Source organism: Eucyclogobius newberryi, unplaced genomic scaffold (assembly GCF_026437365.1).
Source record: "Eucyclogobius newberryi isolate DKJ021-1_F unplaced genomic scaffold, fEucNew1.0.hap1 SCAF_7, whole genome shotgun sequence".
Taxonomy (NCBI): Eukaryota; Metazoa; Chordata; class Actinopteri; order Gobiiformes; family Gobiidae; genus Eucyclogobius; species Eucyclogobius newberryi.
Genome location: NW_027316389.1, coordinates 30,365,902 through 30,387,486, shown reverse-complemented (window position 1 = coordinate 30,387,486; position 21,585 = coordinate 30,365,902). Strand labels below are relative to the sequence as shown.

At 41.7% G+C, this 21,585-nt stretch overlaps 1 protein-coding gene across 1 annotated transcript in view; it reads right to left on the bottom strand.

The window, feature by feature from the left end:
* The window catches only part of LOC140348660 (voltage-dependent calcium channel subunit alpha-2/delta-4-like), a 101,301-nt gene extending 80,397 nt beyond the window's left edge, over window positions 1–20,904 (bottom strand). Inside the window, exons 1-2 of the mRNA XM_072434675.1 lie at window positions 20,399–20,904; window positions 1,259–1,340 (exon numbers count right to left, since the gene is read on the bottom strand). Coding sequence (XP_072290776.1) covers window positions 1,259–1,340; window positions 20,399–20,499 — 183 coding nt within the window. The 5' untranslated portion in view covers window positions 20,500–20,904. The remainder of the gene's footprint in view (window positions 1–1,258; window positions 1,341–20,398) is intronic.
* Window positions 20,905–21,585: the final 681 nt, after the last annotated feature.

The window sequence follows — 21,585 nt, the reverse complement described above, 5'->3', positions numbered from 1 at the left end:
GAGCTCAATGAGAGAGAGCTCGATGAGAGAGAGCTCGATGAGATAGAGCTCGATGAGAGAGATCGATAAGATGAGAGAGATCGATGAGAGATCGATGAGATGAGAGAGATCGATGAGAGATCGATGAGATGAGAGAGATCGATGAGAGATCGATGAGATGAGAGAGATCGATGAGAGATCGATGAGATGAGAGAGATCGATGAGATGAGAGAGATCGATGAGAGATCGATGAGATGGCTGGGTCGAGACTCAGGATGGGGGCTCTGTCTCGGGTAATCAGCCCAGCCGATTCAGAACCCCCCCTCCATGGATGGTTATGTGTTAAGGTGACGATGATAGAGACATGGGGTGGGAGGGTGGGGTCGACAGAGCAGAGACAACAAGAGATGCTGGGATTGGCCTCTGCATATATAGGCCTCCTGGGTAATAAGAGGCGTGGTTAAAGAGTGGAGGTGTGGTTGCTGGGGAAGTAAGAGGTTGAGGCGTGGTCCTGCTCCCGAATCTAAGTTAGCGATTACATCTCCAACTACACTAATAATAACGGACTGTATTATTCTCTGATTTAAAATATTTTGTGGCATGATAGTGTAAACATACAGACTTATATTTAGCCTTCTCTTCTATTAACACTTATATTCATTTGTGTGACCAAAAAGATACATCTGATGCACTGAAGATAATCTGGGCACATGGGGCATATTGGTGCCAAATTTTTTGCAAAATGTTGTATATTGAAAGTCAAACGTGACTTTTATCCATCGACAGGGCCCACGGCTGTTATTGTACGTACACTTAAAATAGGCTTTAACATAAAGAATAAGAATAATCCATGGCTTTCAAAATGATGGAAATTACGACCGTTGCCATATTGATTAATAGTTAAAAAACAAACATTATATCTTACAAACAAAGACAACGTTATTAAATGATTTTTAACTGCTCAGAGTGCCTTTTGCCTATTTTACTTGTATTTTTTGATACTCCAATGCGCCTTTTGCTTTGGCTTTGTTTGCATGTAATGTTTTTCTATACATGATGAGCACTGACTGATTTATATGTAGACACAATGCGGCAATCACTAGTATCTTTTGAATGGGGAAAAATCTCAAAATGGTCAAACCAGACTAAAGTACAGCAGTCATGCATAGTGTTTTACTGCTTGTGCCATAAGAGACGGCTATTATCCAACTTTTATCACGCCCACTTCTCACTTGCCCTTACTTACTTCTAAATGGAAGGCATCACTGGACGTATTTACCTTTTGCAGAAGCAAGGAGCCGGAATATTTGACAGTGACCTCTCGAAGCTGCACCGAGAACACGTTTGCCCACTGCTGCACCCTGGAAGCACAGACACATATGAGTCACACAAGAAAACTAAGAACCGTTTTTTATCTCGTATTATATAGACAATATATCTCCAGATTGACAGAGGATTAATATCCATATTCTCATTTTCCATAGTGAAATCTGAGCCTATTTACAATGGGACTAAAACCAACAGGATTTGCCATAACAGATGACAGGATTATGCAGTATGGGAGATTGGATTACATTCTCCTTTCACCTATGGGAGGTCCTTAAAAGGTTACTTATATTACAAGTTATTAGGGATGAACCAATCACCCCTCCATATTCATGATTGGGCATCACAGAGTTGAAAATTGTTCTTATATCCATTATATATTTTGGGCTTGTTGCACAAACAACCACAAAATTGTAATAACATTCATGATTAGTATTGTTGTTGTTATGTTTGTGAAAATACAGGCTTTTCCAAATCCACTTTGTTGTTCTTTAACAAATCCAATGAAGTCCCTCCAATTAAAATTCCAAATAACATGCTTTTATTGTCTCAGGTTTGGCTAATAGTTGTATTCTGTGATCAATTAATTTGCTATATATAAGACGACATTGCACTTTTGTCTGTAATATGAATATATTCTATGATACCTGTGGATCTTTATATTGAATTTGGTTAATTCTAAATTACAATATTGATCTAAAAAATTGTACAGACCTACCACTACATGTCTCCAGAAAAATAGGACGCAAATAGATATGCTAATTTCAGAGACAGTGTAAACTAGCTGTCCTGAGCATTGAACCCACAACAGCAGCCAACAAGAAGGCATCCAGCCCCTCACACAAAGTAAGAGTCATTTTATTTGGCTGGATAAAAACCATGTACGATTTGGTGATTAAGTTGTTTCGTCGTTTCCATAGAGACGCAGAGCCGAGTTGGCCAGAAAAAGGCAAATAAATGTGACTGATGACAGAGATTGAGATAAGCTTGTCCTCATCTGGGTCAGAGCGGTGTGTGGCAGGTGTGTGGAAACTCACAATCACACAAATACATGGCAAAACTCAGCCAGAGGACAGATCACACATTAGCACATTTATTATGTGCCAAGACAGAACAATGCACGTTTAAATGAGCACTAAGTAACTTTTGTGGTGGAGAGTCTGTCGTCTGCTCGTCTCCATGGAGATGTTGCCTGGAATGTTCCACAGTATGACATCACACCTATCCAAATCCATAACAACGTAACTTTGGCCTGTCCCTCATGACACTAATAAGCTCGTCTGTGGATATATAATGAAAATCCTTATAGGAAATTGAAATCCGTTAAATATAATGGCAAGTATATTATATCTATGCTCTTGTCTTGCGTGAGAACATAACTAATGCGTGCATTATACATGATACGTCATCGTATGTAAAAAATGAGTAAAAAAACCAAGTCTTTGGAGAGCGTTTTTGCAAAGGGGAAAAGGCCAAGTGAGGAGCAGACGAGGAGCCAGCGGGGATGTTGGAGGACACGTCACCTGGGCCAGAATTCTGCAAATGCTACGCGATCACCTGTTTTTACTTTTACAAGAGTTTGAGCGCTACTTCCCGTGCGCAAAAGATCCATGAACTGCACGTGAATAGATCCACGACCCATTTGTGATTAAACCGGGCGAATCGAGCATGTGCAACAAGAGGATCAGCTGTTGGAGATTGAAAATGACGGTGATCTTAAACGTATATTTGAGGGAACAACTCTTCTGACTGCCATATTTCTCTGATGAGCTTCCATCAGTCAGAAGAACAGTGCAGACACATGTAACTGTGCGTTATGTTACTCCAATTCGGATCTTTTGGAATAGAACACTTAATAATGTACAAACGTGTCTTTTGAGAACATTTAGCCTTCCGAGCTGAATCGAATGGAAGCCCAAGCCCCGCCCACTTTCGAGACATAACCTGGCACAACAACAGTCTGAGGACTACGAAAAGTCTGAGGAATAAAGTCTGGCGGTAATGCAACAATTGGATGCCAACCGCCATAAAACAACAACAACAACAACAACAAAACCTACATTAGACCCCTGGTTAAAACTACACTGTGAAAGATACAGTTTAAACTACACTGTGAAAGATACAGTTTAAACTACACTGTGAAAGATACAGTTTAAACTACACTGTGAAAGATACAGTTTAAACTACACTGTAAAAGATACAGTTTAAACTACACTATGAAAGATACTACAACTGAAGCTTTTTCTACTATGAAAGATACAGTTTAAAGCCACATTGTGAAATATACAGTTTAATCTACACTGTGAAATATACAGTTTAAACTTGTGAAGAAATTAGACATACACCGATGCTATTCCTTAACACATAGAGAACACAATTCAACTTAGAATATGAAACGACACAGAAATATCAGACTTTTGTGTGGCAAGCTTGGGAGAAAACGCCGGGACTGATCACGCAGGCTGTTGTAGGCAGCCTGCGTGATCCTCCTGCGTCTCACCCCGTTTTTTCTTATGCTGGTTGGTTTTATTAGATATTGTGGAATAGGCGGGTCACATTTCTCATTGGTCAGCTTCACATCAAAGCATTTGTCTTTACAACAGTTGGTATTTTTCCTAGAGATAAAGCCTTGGGTAATGTTTATCTAACTCCTCTGGGGTGTTGCACCCCCCTGGGGCAACATTCTTTGGCCCATGTTTACGACCCCTTCACAAATGAAGCCTGCGTAAATTCAGCCTGGAAGACCTAACTCCATCCATCTACGTCAAGTCCACCATGGAAGGACCCCTCTCCCCAGCGCCATCATCGCACTCAAGTGGGCGCCCGCCTGTCCGTCTGTGAGAGTCAGATCCCTCACTTCACCATGGACTCTCCCAGGTTTCTGCGCTTATCCCAAAGAGGTTAAGCAGTTTTTTCCTGGCCAAAGAAGTAGGGTGAAAGGACAGGGGGCATTCTGTACCATGGCCCTCGCAACTGCTCCTCATCCCCAATCAACGCTCTCAAGTGACTCCTCCCGCGCCAATCAGCGCTCAGGCGGTCGCATTTAAGCCCTCAGGCAGATGGCTCGGCCGCTCAAACCGTACTGCGACCCACCAGCTCCCCAGCTCCTCCTCTGCATTCCCCTCATCCTCTACCTTCTCTTCACATCTACCACCACCAGTCTCCAGGCTCCGGGGGGAGACATCTAATACAAATAGATCATGGAGTGCCCATGATCGCAACGTCTTCCGCCGGGGTCTGAGCGCCAAATAACTCACGAATAAAGCTTGCTAAACAGTCCATTCTCGTGGTCTCTTTGTCTCTCCAGGGTGAAATGCAGGTTGTCACACACCCGTTTTTCTCTTAGACTAATGATGCAGATAAAATATCACTATTATGCAGATAAAATACATCACAGAAATATAACCATATATTCACATTTTATCACAAAACTACACTGTGAAAGATACAGTTTAAACTACACTGTGAAAGATACAGTTTAAACTACACTGTGAAAGATACAGTTTAAACTACACTGTGAAAGATACAGTTTAAACTACACTGTGAAAGATACAGTTTAAACTACACTGTGAAAGATACAGTTTAAACTACACTGTGAAAGATACAGTTTAAACTACACTGTGAAAGATAAGATTTAAAGCCACACTGTGAAAGATACAGTTTAAACTACACTGTGAAAGATACAGTTTAAACTACACTGAGAAAGATACAGTTTAAACTACACTGTAAAAGATACAGTTTAAAGCCACACTGTGAAATATACAGTTTAAACTACACTGTGAAAGATACAGTTTAAACTACACTATGAAAGATACTACAACTGAAGCTTTTTCTACTATGAAAGATACAGTTTAAAGCCACATTGTGAAATATACAGTTTAATCTACACTGTGAAATATACAGTTTAAACTTGTCAAAAAATTAGACATACACCGATGCTATTCCTTAACACATAGAGAACACAATTCAACTTAGAATATGAAACGACACAGAAATATCAGACTTTTGTGTGGCAAGCTTGGGAGAAAACGCCGGGACTGATCACGCAGGCTGTTGTAGGCAGCCTGCGTGATCCTCCTGCGTCTCACCCCGTTTTTTCTTATGCTGGTTGGTTTTATTAGATATTGTGGAATAGGCGGGTCACATTTCTCATTGGTCAGCTTCACATCAAAGCATTTGTCTTTACAACAGTTGGTATTTTTCCTAGAGATAAAGCCTTGGGTAATGTTTATCTAACTCCTCTGGGGTGTTGCACCCCCCTGGGGCAACATTCTTTGGCCCATGTTTACGACCCCTTCACAAATGAAGCCTGCGTAAATTCAGCCTGGAAGACCTAACTCCATCCATCTACGTCAAGTCCACCATGGAAGGACCCCTCTCCCCAGCGCCATCATCGCACTCAAGCGGGCGCCCGCCTGTCCGTCTGTGAGAGTCAGATCCCTCACTTCACCATGGACTCTCCCAGGTTTCTGCGCTTATCCCAAAGAGGTTAAGCAGTTTTTTCCTGGCCAAAGAAGTAGGGTGAAAGGACAGGGGGCATTCTGTACCATGGCCCTCGCAACTGCTCCTCATCCCTAATCAACGCTCTCAAGTGACTCCTCCCGCGCCAATCAGCGCTCAGGCGGTCGCATTTAAGCCCTCAGGCAGATGGCTCGGCCGCTCAAACCGTACTGCGACCCACCGCCTCCCCAGCTCCTCCTCTGCATTCCCCTCATCCTCTACCTTCTCTTCACATCTACCACCACCAGTCTCCAGGCTCCGGGGGGAGACATCTAATACAAATAGATCATGGAGTGCCCATGATCGCAACGTCTTCCGCCGGGGTCTGAGCGCCAAATAACTCACGAATAAAGCTTGCTAAACAGTCCATTCTCGTGGTCTCTTTGTCTCTCCAGGGTGAAATGCAGGTTGTCACACACCCGTTTTTCTCACTAATGATGCAGATAAAATATCACTATTATGCAGATAAAATACATCACAGAAATATAATCATATATTCACATTTTATCACAAAACTACACTGTGAAAGATACAGTTTAAACTACACTGTGAAAGATACAGTTTAAACTACACTGTGAAAGATACAGTTAAAACTACACTGTGAAAGATACATTTTAAACTACACTGTGAAAGATACAGTGTAACAGTCCTTCCTATTTGTTATATAAGTGTTTGTGCTCGTTTAGCCTTTGTTCTTCCGCCATCTAGTGGTGAAATTTAATGCGGAACCAAATAACGTAAAATTAAGTTTCCACCCGGACCTAATTTAGAGACGCACTTAGACTGCTGCGCGATGCTGCCACGCTACACTGATCTTGAGCGTGAGTAAAGAAAATTATCAAAGAAATAGCTGAAAAACAATCAAAGAACAACTAAGAATATAAAAGAAGTCAAATCAAGGCCCAAACCAAGTAATTAGCCCCTCGTGGATGTCAGCGCACGAGGTTTGTGTAACGTTATTGTGCAATTTGATGAATGTATGTAAAGTGTAAATGTGTTTCATTGTATTTATTGTATTTTTCTTTTATGCCCAGTTCTCACGGGTTGTCAAGGGTTGTCAAGAGTTGTCGAACTTCTCAAGCCAAGAATAAACCATGTTTTCTATACCTCGTTCCCATGCTAATTCCTTGAGGGTACTACAGTGAGAACTCTTCTGCTCCGGATGGGTAGACGAGACGGTGCCAGGGTCGGGAGAGACGACAGCGCCTCGCAGAGCCACGGCCAAATGCACAACCAGACGCAACAACTGCGGGAGATCCAGGTTCCCACAAATGAATGTTGCATCAAGGACTTTCATTAAGATAATTTGATCAGAAAATCAGACAAGTTAAAGGAACTTGTTATAAGAAGATATTTTTTGTTTCATTTCTGATCAAAGGACTGGTATTATCTTTATCTTTCTGTTTCAATTGAAGTGATGTTCATATAGTAATGACATATACTGCATTTTTTGTGCTAAGTAACTAGCATGTTGTTTATAGTCAATAATTCTTAATAATTACTGATTTATTCACAACATTTAGTAGTTGAGACACGCTAACAGAGCTCATATTTAAAAGTGTACATTTGAAAGATTAAGTTAAGTTAAAGTACAGTAGTAACCCAAGTCAATATTCGGTTTTTCCTTTACTACAAATACTTTATTTCAAAACTTAAGTTACTACTAATCACATTTAAAGTAAACATTCAAAATAAACGAAACAATGTCAGAAAATGAAGACTTTGCGGAAGATGGTGAAGAGACACTCCTGACAAATGAGCAACCACAAGAAGCTGAACGCACTAAAGATGATATTCCCACTACCTCACAAGATACACAAAGGAGTCCAAGAGTCCGCAAGTTAACGGAAAAGGGACAAGAGCTGCACGATGAGCAGGTAAAGAAGGCCACACATCGTTTCAGTGCGTGCTATGAGAAGTGGAAAGCTGTCACTAAGGATGCTAAGAAAGCTATAAATGAACATTGCTCAACTAATCTTCTGCAGGATCATCTCACCAAGGTTACTAGTAATGCTGAAAATACCTTCACTGCATACAATGATCTGAGACTGATTGATTCTCCTGACAATGACACAAGACACAGGATGGACACATGCGATGCAGTAACAAGAAACATCACTGAAGCTATAGAGAAGTCTCAAAAAATCAGAAAGGTTGAAGGTCCAGAGGACAAAGAACAGCTTGAAGACACAGAGTCAGTGTTCAAGTCTGTCGCCTCAGAAAATAGTGGTGTCAAGTCTCACCACAGTAAGTGCTCTTCTCAATCAAGGATCTCATCTAGACAATCAAGCAGACACTCTATTAAAAGACAAGATGCAGCTGCAGAAGTTGCTGCTAATGAAGCTGCTTTGGAAGTTCTACTTGAACAAGAAAATCATATGAAGGAAATTGAATTACAAGCTGCAGAAATTGCACAAAAACAAAGAGAGCTGGAAGCCAAGCGCAGAGAAGTAGAGCGGCTGGAGACGGTTAAAAAATTAAAAGCTGCAAAGGCACGACAACAAGTATATGAGCAAAGTGAATGTTCAGATGAAGACATATATGATCTGCTTCATCAACGTCCCCGTGACAAAGAGTATGAAGTAAAGTCTGAAATCAATGGCTCACCCCTTAGACTGCCATTTGCACCTAAAAATGTGGCATCTACACCAGAAGCAAACACAACAGAGCTGATAAAGGCATTTGCAGAGTCTCTCAGTGCAAGTCGTCTCCCTGTCCCAGAGCCTACAATTTTCAATGGTGACCCACTCAGATACAGTGATTGGAAGATTTCCTTTCAGACTCTCTTTGACAGGAAAGGCATACCAGCTGAAGAGAAGACGTATTACTTGAGAAAGTATGTGAGTGGACTTGCAAGAAAAGCTATAGAAAGCTACTTTCTGCTTGGCACTGAGTCAGCCTACAATGCAGCATGGACAGTCCTTGAAGAAAGATATGGGAATCCTTTTCTCATCGCTAAAGCCTTCAGAGACAAACTCGATGCATGGCCGAAGATAAATTCCAAAGGCAGTGTAGAACTACAAGAGTTCGCAGACTTCCTTCGCAGTTGTAAAGCAGCCATGTCACAGATTAAAGGTCTCGAAGTACTCAATGACTGCAATGAGAACCAGAAAATGCTTGCTAAACTTCCTGACTGGTTCACATCAAGGTGGAACAGAAAAGCAACAGAAGTACTTGAACAGACCAACGCATTCCCAAGTTTCAGCCATTTTGTTGAATTCATCTCACGTGAAGCCAAAATCGCATGTAACCCCATAACATCTCTCTACGCTCTGAAACCAAGTGAAGGTTAAAAGACAAAGGTGTTGAGGAACAGGAGTTATCGAGCAAAAGTAATGGCGATCAATTCCAATGAAAGGGCTGTCATTTCAAGTTGTGGGTACTGTGAGCGAGCAGGCCACAGTTTATTAAAATGTTGGAAGTTCATGGATCAGGATATCACAGAAAGACTCAAGTTTGTGCAAGAGAAGAAGTTATGCTTTGGCTGCCTGAAATCTGGCCATCGCTCCAAAGATTGTGAAAGCAGAGAAATCTGTGACACGTGTAAGAAAAAACATCCAACATGTCTTCATGACACTCACACTAAAGAGGAAAGGACTCAGATAAAGAGCAATCAAACGAGAGGCGGTGACAAAACAAAGCAAAGAAAACCAGATTCAACTACACAAAACACCAATGTCACATCAATGACAAGCGAAGCAACGTCTAATAGAGTAATGCAGAACGTCATGAATACTCACACATCCTCAATCATTCCAGTGTGGGTTTCAGCTGAAAGTGAGCCAGAGCGTGAAATTCTAGTGTATGCTCTCCTTGATACACAGAGTGACACTACCTTCATCTTAGAAGAAACAGCAAGAGCTCTGCATACTACAAATGAACCAGTTCAGCTAAAGCTTACCACAATGTCTTCAAAGGGTAAGGTTGTGTCCTGCCACAAGCTCTCCGGTTTACAAGTAAGAGGATTTTACTCTAACCAGATCATTCCCTTACCAGTGACATATGCAAGAGACTTTATTCCAGCAAATCGAGATCACATTCCAACACCAAATACAGCTAAGGCATGGCCACACCTTGAATACATCGCAGATGAAATTGCTCCACTCCAAAGTTGTGACGTTGGCCTTTTGATTGGGTACAACTGTCCTCAAGCCCTTGTTCCCCGTCAAGTGGTGTCCGGAAAAGAAAATCAGCCATTCGCACAAAGAACTGATCTGGGCTGGAGCATCGTGGGCTTTGGCAATCCATGTCTTGATTATGGAGATGCCTTTGGAGTGAGTCATCAAGTCATTGTGAAGCAAGTGGTGCCAAGTATTCAGTTGACATCAAACCTGACCAGTGAAGTGCACTACGTGTACAGAACTCAAATAAAAGAAATTATCTCGCCTGCCGACGTGATAAAAATTTTGGAGTCTGACTTTGTGGAAAAGGTCTCAGAAGATGTCAAGATTTCGCAAGAAGATCTCAGGTTCCTAACAAAGATGAAAGAAGGCATTAGGCTCAAAGAGGATGGACATTTTGAGATGCCTCTTCCGTTCAAGTGTGAAAGGCCCAACCTGCCTGATAACAAAGCCTGTGCCATTCATCGACTCAAATGCTTGGAGAAAAAGCTGAGAAGAAACAAGCAGTACTACATGGACTACAAGAAGTTCATGGAGGAAATTATAGCACATGGTGATGCTGAGAGGGTTCCAGAGCAAGATACTGACAAGACCCCGGCATGGTATATCCTACACCATGAGGTGTATCACCCACAAAAACCGGGAAAGATTCGAGTCGTCTTTGATGGCTCTGCCAAGTTTCAAGGAACATCTATAAATGACCATCTTCTGACCGGCCCAGAGCTTACAAACACGTTGCTAGGAGTCCTGTGTCGTTTCCGCAGAAGCCCGGTGGCAATAATGTGTGATATTGAACGCATGTTCCACCAGTTTCATGTGTGTGCTCCCGACCAAGACTATCTAAGGTTCTTATGGTGGGAAAATGGCGACCTCGACACCCCCTTCGTTATCTACAGAATGAAAGTTCACCTGTTTGGTGCAACTTCCTCCCCAGGATGTGCCAACTATGGTCTCAAACACTTGGCACCTGAAGGAGAAGGATACTTCAGCAAGGAAACCATCAAGTTCATCAAAACCAACTTCTATGTTGACGATGGATTAGCAAGTGTTGACACAGAAGGTCAAGCAATACAGCTGGTCAAGGAGGCACGTGAACTCTGTAGCAAAGGCAATCTTAGGTTGCACAAGTTCATCTCAAACAGTTCCAAGGTTCTAGAGTCACTTCCAAAAGAAGAATGTGCTGTAGCTGCCAAAGATTTGGACATGGCATTGAGTGAAGTACACATGGAGAGAGCACTTAGCGTTCAATGGTGTGTGGAATTGGATCAGTTCCAGTTTAGAGTGACTGTTAAAGAAAATCCACTCACTCGAAGAGGAGTTTTGTCCACAGTTGCCTCCATATTCGATCCACTTGGATTTGTGTCACCTTTCGTCTTACTAGGAAAGCAGATCTTGCAACAGATGTGTCGAGATAAACTCAGCTGGGACGACACCCTACCTGACAGTCTTCGACCTCAGTGGGAATCTTGGCTGCTTGACCTGAGGAACCTAGCAGGGGTAAAGATTCAAAGATGCTATACTCCAACCAATTTCAAGGCTCAGCATTTTGAACTACATCATTTTTCAGACGCAAGTACATCTGGATATGGTATGTGCACCTACCTCAGAGCAGTAAGCACATCTGGAGAAGTTCACTGTTCATTAGTGATGGGAAGATCAAGAGTTCCACCATCTAAAGTCACAACCATTCCACGACTTGAGTTGTTAGCTGCTGTAGTCGCTGTTCGCACTGGTGACATGCTAAAAAAGGAACTGGAAATTGAATACTCACAAGAAACCTACTGGACGGACTCAAAGGTTGTCCTCGGATACATTGGAAATGAAGGGTTGTCAAGGGTAGTCAAGAGTTGTCGAACTTCTCAAGCCAAGAATAAACCCCGTTTTCTATACCTCGTTCCCATGCTAATTCCTTGAGGGTGCTACATACAGTTTAAACTACACTGTGAAAGATACAGTTTAAAGCCACACTGTGAAAGATACAGTTTAAACTACACTGTGAAAGATACATTTTAAACTACACTGAGGAAGATACAGTTTAAACTACACTGTGAAAGATACAGTTTAAAGCCACACTGTGAAAGATACAGTTTAAACTACACTGTGAAAGATACAGTTTAAACTACACTGTGAAAGATACAGTTTAAACTACACTGTGAAAGATACAGTTTAAACTACACTGTGAAAGATACAGTTTAAACTACACTGTGAAAGATACAGTTTAAACTACACTGTGAAAGATACAGTTTAAAGCCACACTGTGAAAGATACAGTTTAAACCAAACTGTAAAATATACAGTTTAAAGCCACACTGTGAAAGATACAGTTTAAACTACACTGTGAAAGATACAGTTTAAACTACACTGTAAAATATACAGTTTAAACTGCACTGTGAAAGACTTCAAATATATCAAATGTGAATGGACAGTAAATCTCTCAACAAAATTGCAAGAACTGCTTAAGTAACCATCACTGAGGAAGCAATAATTATAGACACTCAAAATGGATCCAAGCAACAGAGCCTAGCCTCCACTAATGAGTGGGTGCATGTTACAATTGAAAGTTTATTAGGTTAGAGATATTGTGTATGTGGTCCCATTATAGAGGTTTTTGATTACATCTCATGAATATTCTGCCAGACAAGAATCAGTGAAGCTGTGTTAAGTGTACACTTAACAGTCACATATAGTGGATAACATTATCACAGCTAATATAGGGACTTTATCTCAACCTTCTGATGATGTAAAGACATATCACGGGACAGAAAACGTTTTGCTGAATAATAATCAGTGAGTGAACACATTTCCCAACAAAGGACATAATGGTGCATTCCAGTCGCCACGAATTTTCCAATTTCTCTACTGGAAGAGCTTTGCTCATTTGAAATTTGGAGAATATTTCAGAGCCTGGGTAAGAAAATCCAACATGGCCATGCCCTGCGTTTGATGAAAGAGCCCTACTCCTCACCCCTCCCCATCTGTGTCAAAACCTACTGACACTTCATTTGCCCACAGCAGGACTGATGCTGGCCCCTGCAGCAAATCAGAACTGGTATTTGGGGAATTGGGTGGGGCAATACAATGTGGTAAACAGCTGCTTTCTGATACGATGAGCAAATGGAGTCAAATGGGAACAATATAACAGATCAGAAAGGTCTTGGATTCTGGAGTAATTGAGACGGTGAGCTATCAGACCCAAGCACAAATTAAGGACTGCACAGATGGATTTAAAACCACTGACTGTCAATGTCCACAAAGACATGCAAGTCCCTTTGCAACTCCATGCTTCAAGTTGTTAACTCTGCCAGCCAGATCAGACACTGCACCTTAGAGACTTTAGAGATGAACACACTCTATGAACATACTGTGTGCTTTACTAAGCTTTTGAGACTAAACCTGGAGATGTGCTTAGTGCTTTGAACAACACCTCCAGCATTACAGATGTTGGGTATATTCCCTAAAGCACAGTCATTAGTGTTATAGTCTGGTTTATCTGTTATGCCAGGCCATGGCTGGTTTCATGGAGTGTTGTTGAAATTTGTGTCGTAATATGTAGGCTTGTATTGAATGCTGCGTGCGGTCAGCACTGGTTCAAAATCTTAAAAGCCTAAACAATATTTAATCATCCATTCATCAATCTTCTTCCGCTTGTCCGTGGCCGGGTCGCGGGAGCAGCAGTCTAAGCAGGGACTCCCCAGACACTTCTTCCAACTCCTCCGGGGGGATCCCGAGGCTTTCCCAGGCCAAGCAGCCCCTCTTCCCGGTGGGACATGCCCAAAACACCTCCCCAGGGAGGCGCCCAGGAGGCATCCGGAGTAGATGCCCGAGCCACCTCAGCTGGCTCCTCTCAATGTGAAGGAGCAGCGGCTCTACTCCGAGCTCCCCCCGTGTGGCCGAGCTCCTCACCTTATCTCTAAGGGATCGCCCAGCCACCCAGCGGATGAAGCTCATTTTGAGCGCTTGTATCCGCGATCTTGTCCTTTCAGTCATTACCCAAAGTTCATGACCATAGGTGAGGGAAGAACGTAGATTGTCCGGTAAATCGAGAGCTTTGCCTTTCGACTCAGCTCCTTCTTTACCACAACAGTCCGATGCAGCGACTGCATCACTGCAGCCGCTGCACCGATCCGCCTGTCAATCTCACGCTCCATCCTTCCCTCACTCGTGAACAAGACCCCAAGATACTTGAACTCCTCACCTTGCCCACCTAGAGAAGGCAAGCCACCTTTTTCCGGTCGAGAACCATGGCCTCTGATTTGCAGGTGCTGATTCTCATCCCGGCCGCTTCACTCGGCTGCAAACTGTCCCAGTGCATGCTGCAGGGGCGGGTTTGATGAAGCCATCAGGACAACATCGTCTGCAAACAGCAGAGATGGAATCCTGTGGTCCCCAAACCGGACACCCTCCGACCCCTGACAGTGCCCAGAAATTCTGTCCATATGCACTGGGAACAGGTCTGACTTACTGCGAGCAATGCGAACACAGCTCCTGCTCCGATCATACAGGGACCGGACAGCCCTGAGCAAAGGGCCACGGAGCACCCTCCAAAGGACACCCCAAGGGACACGGTCTAAAGGAGGGGTGTCAAACAGACGGCCCACGGGCCGCATCCGGACCGCCAAACGTTTTAATCCAGCCCGCAGAACATTTCTAATTTATATTTATTTTTTAGAAATATATAAAAAATCATTAGATTCATAAAACCATAGTAACATTGGTAACTTTTGTTTTTATTGCTAAAACTACACGTACCACAATGCCGCCGATCCCCCGCGCGGCTCTTCACTGCCCTGTGTGCTGCCGAGGGAGAAGTGCTGAGAAGTAACGACGCGCACTTTACAGCACTTACGCACCTCAGAGCAGAGGTCTGAGCGAGGAAAGAGGCGTGTAGTTTTGGGAAACACGTGGTAGAAAGAAAGGAGACGGTTTTGTGGATGCTAGAGCTGTGCTAAAAGTGGAGCTAATGTGGAGCTAACAAGAAAACAAACTTCTGTGAACACAAACACAATGACCTCATTTGAGTCATTACATGAATCATTTGTCACTAGATCAGCTTAAACTATGAAAATATTGAGCTCATATTGAGTTTGAGCAGAAACACGTCTGTGATATGAACATTTCACATCAGAAATCACATCAAAAGTCCATGTTCCTGTTCCTGCTGCTGCATGAATATGGACTCAGTCTTTCACCTGGTGCAGATTTGTGCAACAGTCTCCACAACTATTACTTGGCTGTAAAAAAGCTATGTATTTCTTATATTTTTTATTGTTTTATTTTGTACATAATGTTCGGCCCACGATTCGACAAAAGAGTTTGGTTTGATGGAACACTGTGGCTCATAACTTAACCTCCTGACTTAAAAGCTCCACGAGTGTTTGTATTTAGTGGTGAATCAGTTCAGGTGAAGAGATAACTACAGATAACTACAGATGACTACAGAGATGTGAAAATGTTACTTTGTAAATTTAAAAGGTTTTTTAGATCTTGAAGTTTATTTTGTTACAAAGTCAAATAAAAAAAAAAATCAGTTACAAATATCTTTGACTAAATGTTTATCTTTGTAGATCAACTCTGAAGTTGTAATGCACATAAACTGAAGCACAGTGTTGGTGAAATTACACTTGTTTTTCTTAATACATTTCAGTTTATGAGAACAAACGTTTTGTTTTTTCTTTTAATCGATCCAGTAATTGCTTCAAAAACAGCGTAGGCTATATAAAGCTATTCATTTCTTATATTTTTTATTGTTTTACGTTATGTTCAGCCTGCGACCCAGTCTAAGCGTCGAAATTCGGCCCCCGGCCCAAAATGAGTTTGACACCCCTGGTCGAAAGCCTTCTCCAGATCCACAAAGCACATGTGGACTGGTTGGGCAAACTCCCATGAACCCTCGAGCACCCGATGGAGGGTACAGAGCTGGTCCAGTGTTCCACGACCGGGACGAAAACCACTCTGCTCCTCCTGAATCCGAGGTTCGACTATCGGTCGGATTCTCCTCTCCAGTATCTTGGAATAGACTTTACCGGGGAGGCTGAGGAGTGTGATCCCTCTGTAGTTGGAACACACCCTTCGGCCCCCCCTTCTTGATCAGAGGGACCACCACCCCCCGTTTGCCAGTCCAGAGGCACTGTTACTAATCTAAGTATTTTTGATAAACAATAAATAATTAACCCAAAAAATAAAGTACTGTACTTGATCTTTATAATAATAGTGTGAGGGGGGCCTCCAGGGTCTCCTACTGATATCTTAAGGCGACCCTGCCTGCGCTGCCTCTGTTATGATCCCGGAGGCAAAAACCCAAAAGCAGTCCGGATAAGGCAAATAAGAATTTATTTAACAAAAAGTTCAAAATCCAAAGGTAGGCACAAAGGCTCCAAAAGTCAAAAAACACAAAATATCCAAATTTCCAAAAAGCCAGAACTGAAGAGTACAAACTTGCTCAGGTAGACAGATAAACAAGGCAGGCGCAGGACGGGGCAGGAGTACAAGCAGGACAGACAAGAAGTGACGAACGGACACAGAACAACGGGGAGACTGAACTTAAATACACAGAGAAGCAGGTGATTGGTGGGAAACAAACAAGTGGCAGGAGAAACTAATTAAGGTAACGAGAAGACCGACAGCAGGTGTGGTGGGAGGTGACTGGGAAATCCAGGAAGTAACAGACAGCAGGTGAGGGGCGGAGACACAGAAACAACCATGGGAGCACATGACAAACACAAGGGGCACGTGGGAAATAGAGTCTCTGCAGAGCGGATACTAACACTTTCTGCAGTTATAAACGTGTGCCATTATGATATTGTTGCTAACGTCTAGAGGGCGCTAATAAATTGACAAATGCTCATTTTCATCCGCAGTCCCCGGACAGATGTTACATTGTCTCCAAAAAAAGACCGATTTAAAACAATGTATGGACACATTATTCGATACAATTTCATTCACAGCCAATTGACTTGACAACTGGAACACAGCAAATCAGAAAAAACGTCACTCCCAGGTCCGAGTTCCGACCTCCGAGGACGACTGGAACGCAGCATAGTAATGGTAAATATAATTGGATAATTCAGGTCTTTTCCAGACATTTCAAACAGGAATATGATAAAAAAAAAAGAGCATTCATTGTCCTGGAGCAGGTTAAATTTGCCAAAATGCCATTATAGTGAGTAAGAGGCATTGGACCCAAAGAGTATGATTACAACATCAGCACAGAGATAATTATTTTTAACATCTGTATTAATACAAACCCATGGGAGCGGTCAACATAAATGTTGAACCAGATAATGTGGGTTTCAATCTGAGAACATATTATAAAAAGTGATCTTTTATTCTATTGATCTTTCATCATTCCTCCAGCCAACCACAAAATAGTCCACAATAATGCATTTCCTAGCACAAAATGTGTTGCCAGGTAAAAACAATGTAGAAAGGATTTTGTCCCACTTTTGTCCACAGTGATGGAGTATCCACACTGAGCACTGCTGGGATTCCCAAAGTCTCACTCTCTTTGATGTACAACTAATTGGGTCAAGCTATGTTTCATATAAGCACCAACACTGGAGATGTGACTTGGCCTGGATTCTGCCCAAACAGATGCAACGTTCATACTTGTATACAGACAAGGATTTAAGCTCTATACATCTAGTATACAATAATATTTCAAGATTCCAATCCCCTGTGTCTTCATTGCCAAAGTCTGTTCAAAGTACTTGTGATCTTGTGAAGATAAAATGTCTCCAAATGTATTTCTATTAAAATTGTAGAAGTCTGTGCTTACGACCTGGATTGTGATAATCAAATATATAAACTAAGCACAGATGGTCATCAGCAAACCATTTTAAGATTTTACAAAGTTTTGCACCTAAAAGCACAGATTGGAGATCTAAGGCCTGGATAACAAAAGTTGTCTAAGAAAACTGTATGAAAAGCTTTCATATGTAGAAAGAATCCTTTGACTTGGAAAAACAGGACTTGTATAGTTATTTACAGATTTACTATAACCAAGAAATTAAACAAAGCAATGACCACTATAACGCTCTGACATAAATATTCATTGAGGCTTATAAATCAGAACTTTCAAGGGGATTAAAATCTAAATTACATAACTGCACTAATAATAATAATAATCTACTAAGTATGGAAGAGGCGAAGAGTGGGAAAATATATGTATATCTCAGTGGAGGACCACAAAATCACATGTGGAGGGAATAATACCTGGAAAAATGTGTCACGTTTTTTTCATAACCCCATGTCAAAGTGCCCATTATTCACAAAGAAATGCTGACTGTTGGAGAAACTGTGGCAGCAAGGGGGTAAAACTTTTTGAACTACTAAACAGATGCCTTTGGAGCAGGCGTTTGGCTGCAGGAAAAAAGAGCGTCACAAGGAAATGGACGACACAAATCATTCCGACGGTCAAGGACTGGACTGACATAAGAGTTATTAGACAAATGGAAAAACTGACATTTGGAAGTCTTAAATTTGAACTAAATGGGACTTATATATTGACCATTTTGAGCTAAAGTTTTGTTTTTCCTTGTGCCTTTTGCTCCCTCTCTCCGTGTTGTGTTCTTTTTTATGTTTTGTTTATATTATATCTTACATTTTAAGATGGCAAACAATAGTTTAAAAAGAAAATAGCTAAAGCAGACAACTCAACATGCACACTAATAATCACACTTAATAGTTCTGCATAGGGTTGTGCAATTACCAAAAGTAATTTTAAATCAAAGTAATCTCATGTGCAGACCTTGGAGAATTTGACTATTTTTTGGGGTTAAAAAGCAATAATTAATAGTCTATTTTTTATGTCCACAGAATTGATACTAAGAACTATATCTATTTATTTTTGGCCATACCACACAACCCTTTTGTGTGTACTCCGAACCAAAATGAACTTCTCAACCATTCAGCCAAAGGTGCATCTTGTCAACATTAGAGCTGCTGTTTTGGAGATGCGATTAATCTATTATTGTCCTCACAATTTAGGCCCTGTCAGGTGTCAGTGTGTCAGTGTGGCCACTGATCTTTGGTCGATTACAGTAAGTGGGATTTAGATGTCCCGTCTTAATATTTTAAGCTGAGACTGTCCCTGCACTGGCCTGGTCCATGATGGTCAGGAACATGTGGGTCATAAATGAAGAGCAGATCACAGATGGAGGGACACTGTGGCTCTTAAGTTTGACCAGTGTCCAGTAGGTTCTAACCATCAAGAAAGTGGATGTAGGAGTTTTTTAAAATACCCCAATTGATATATTGGTTTGATGGAGCGTAGAGATCAACTAGATGTGTGATTTTTGGAAACACTAGAATTCGTTCAATACTAAACCAAGTAATACTATATATTTTGGGATTAGGTCATATAATTGTCTGTTTTTTTTTGTTTACTGTGATTCTTTCCCCAATACAATTCTGTCAAGACCTGATCAGCAAAACCATCCCAAAAGTCTAACCCCAACCAAATGGCCTGTAGCTAAACCTAAGCATAACACCTAACTTTGCTAGCATAGCCTCCAATGCAACGTGGAGTTTGTGTGGAACTGGGTTATAGACAAAAAGCGTGCAGGAGAACTAACCGCTCTGACACGAACAGCAAAAGCAATTTAAAGCACATTCATTTGTCTGGTCCGGGGAGGCACTGCTGCAGATCCCACAGGAACATGTGGCTACACGTTACACTCAGGGGGTTGTTAGTGATGCAGCTGTGAACACTGAACTGTAACACGCTTGGGGTTTGTCCTAATTAAACCAACAGTCAAATGAAATGTGGGTCATGCTGGTGAACGTGAAACATTTGATTCAATATTTGACAAATGTTGTTGGCCATTTTAGCCCTTCTGATCACCTTAACCTATTTAACTATATGCTTATTGTGCAATATTTCATTGATTTTTGAAAGAAATGTATAAGTTGGGATGCAGAATACGATTGCCATTAGAGTTGAGATTAGTTTTCAAATCAGAAATCAGTTTACAGGGCACATTTTAAACACATCCAGGAGGATTAACATTTAAACAAACATTAAAAACAAATACAAGACTCACAACATGTGATGTAGAATCAAACATGTTTGTCGAGGTCTAAAGTACAGTGTTATAGCAGTTTTCTCCACAAAAAGACAAAATATTTAGTTGTTTGTAATAATTACACTCAATTTGATTGCATTGACGAAATGAGATATAGATATGATTGTGATTATGTGTGCCGCCCCGTTACTGGGTCAATGATATTGGATTATTCACGTCAACATTTTTAAATCCCTTTTTGGTAAAATTGTTTAGGAAAAAACAAAGAACCACACTCTGAAAAAGCATTCAAAGGGATTTAGTGTTAGAAGCATTAAACTTAAATAACAACATATTTGTAATGTTATTAATAAAACTAACAGTGTTGAGTCCTTAACACATCTTCATATTATGAGAATAATTCATGTCAGGTAATCAGGCATCTGCTGACTACTGACCACAAAACACTTACGTCTCTGGTGGAATCTTCATCTGAGCTTGAGCTGACAACCATAAACTTAAAAATCCTAAAAGTCCCAGGAACCTCCCAACTCCTGGCATCCTGGAGTCCATGCTGCCTCTTCAAGAGTCTCTGAACTTCATAGACACTTTGGAAAGAGTAAAGGGTGCCTCATGTTGGCTAGATCCCAATTTTGATAAAAGCAACACTTGGTAAAACTGGAGCTGCAATTGGCATTTTCCTGACTTCCAAAAGCTCCACGTAACAGAAGATGACAAGCTAAAGGTGCCACGCATGGAATTCTTCAGGTAAACTAGACGTCAGAAGTTTCCTCCTCTGCGCTGGTGTCTTCCAAGTTCTCCAGCAAACAGCCAGCATGGTCCTCGCTCTGGCAGTCACCACCGGCAGCAGCGCGGCTTGATTCCAGCAAACATTTCCACCGGCTGGATGTAGATTTGGTAGCCGCTTGCTCTGACCGTCGCCCAATTTGCAACGTAATCTGCCTTGGATTAAAAGTGCTCTTCCCCGGCATGGAGAGAGGCAGGCACGCACACTGGGGAGCCGGGCGGGGAGGGGCCGGGTCGGAGCAGGGGATTGGGCCAGGGCTGTGTTTTATCTAAGAGGATTAGAGCGGTTTCTGAAGACAGGCTCCACTCCCACCAATGAGGGCGGGCGGCCGGAAGAGGGTTAGGCTCAGAGCGGTGCTGCTGAAGAGAGGAGAGCGATATGAGGCGTCCCACACAAAAGCACGGGCACTCCAATCGTCAGGACTCATTACGTCGGTCTAATCAGTGGTGACAGTAGATCGATGATGGAGATGTACTGACAAACTTAAAATATTGAGATTGTAGTTTTGGAGATGTTCAAAAAATTGCGTATCATCTGTATGATGAAAGCAAAACTGCTTGAAAAAGAACAAATTAAAAAAATATACAGATTTGCAGTGTATTCTTCCAAACAAGGGTGCTATTTCTGTACTTTTGTGATACATTTTACAGAACTGCCTTAGGGTTGTAATCAAGTAAAGAAATTCTTGATCAACTATATCTATGACCTGAACATGTATTTGACCCAAAGGGCACAACCAAGGCAAGAAAATAAGAACAATGTTTGTTTGTAAAAAAGCAGAATAAACTCACAACTCATTCCCAAAATAGCAAATTCAATCCATGCCCTCTCTGTTTTGCTGCCATCCATAT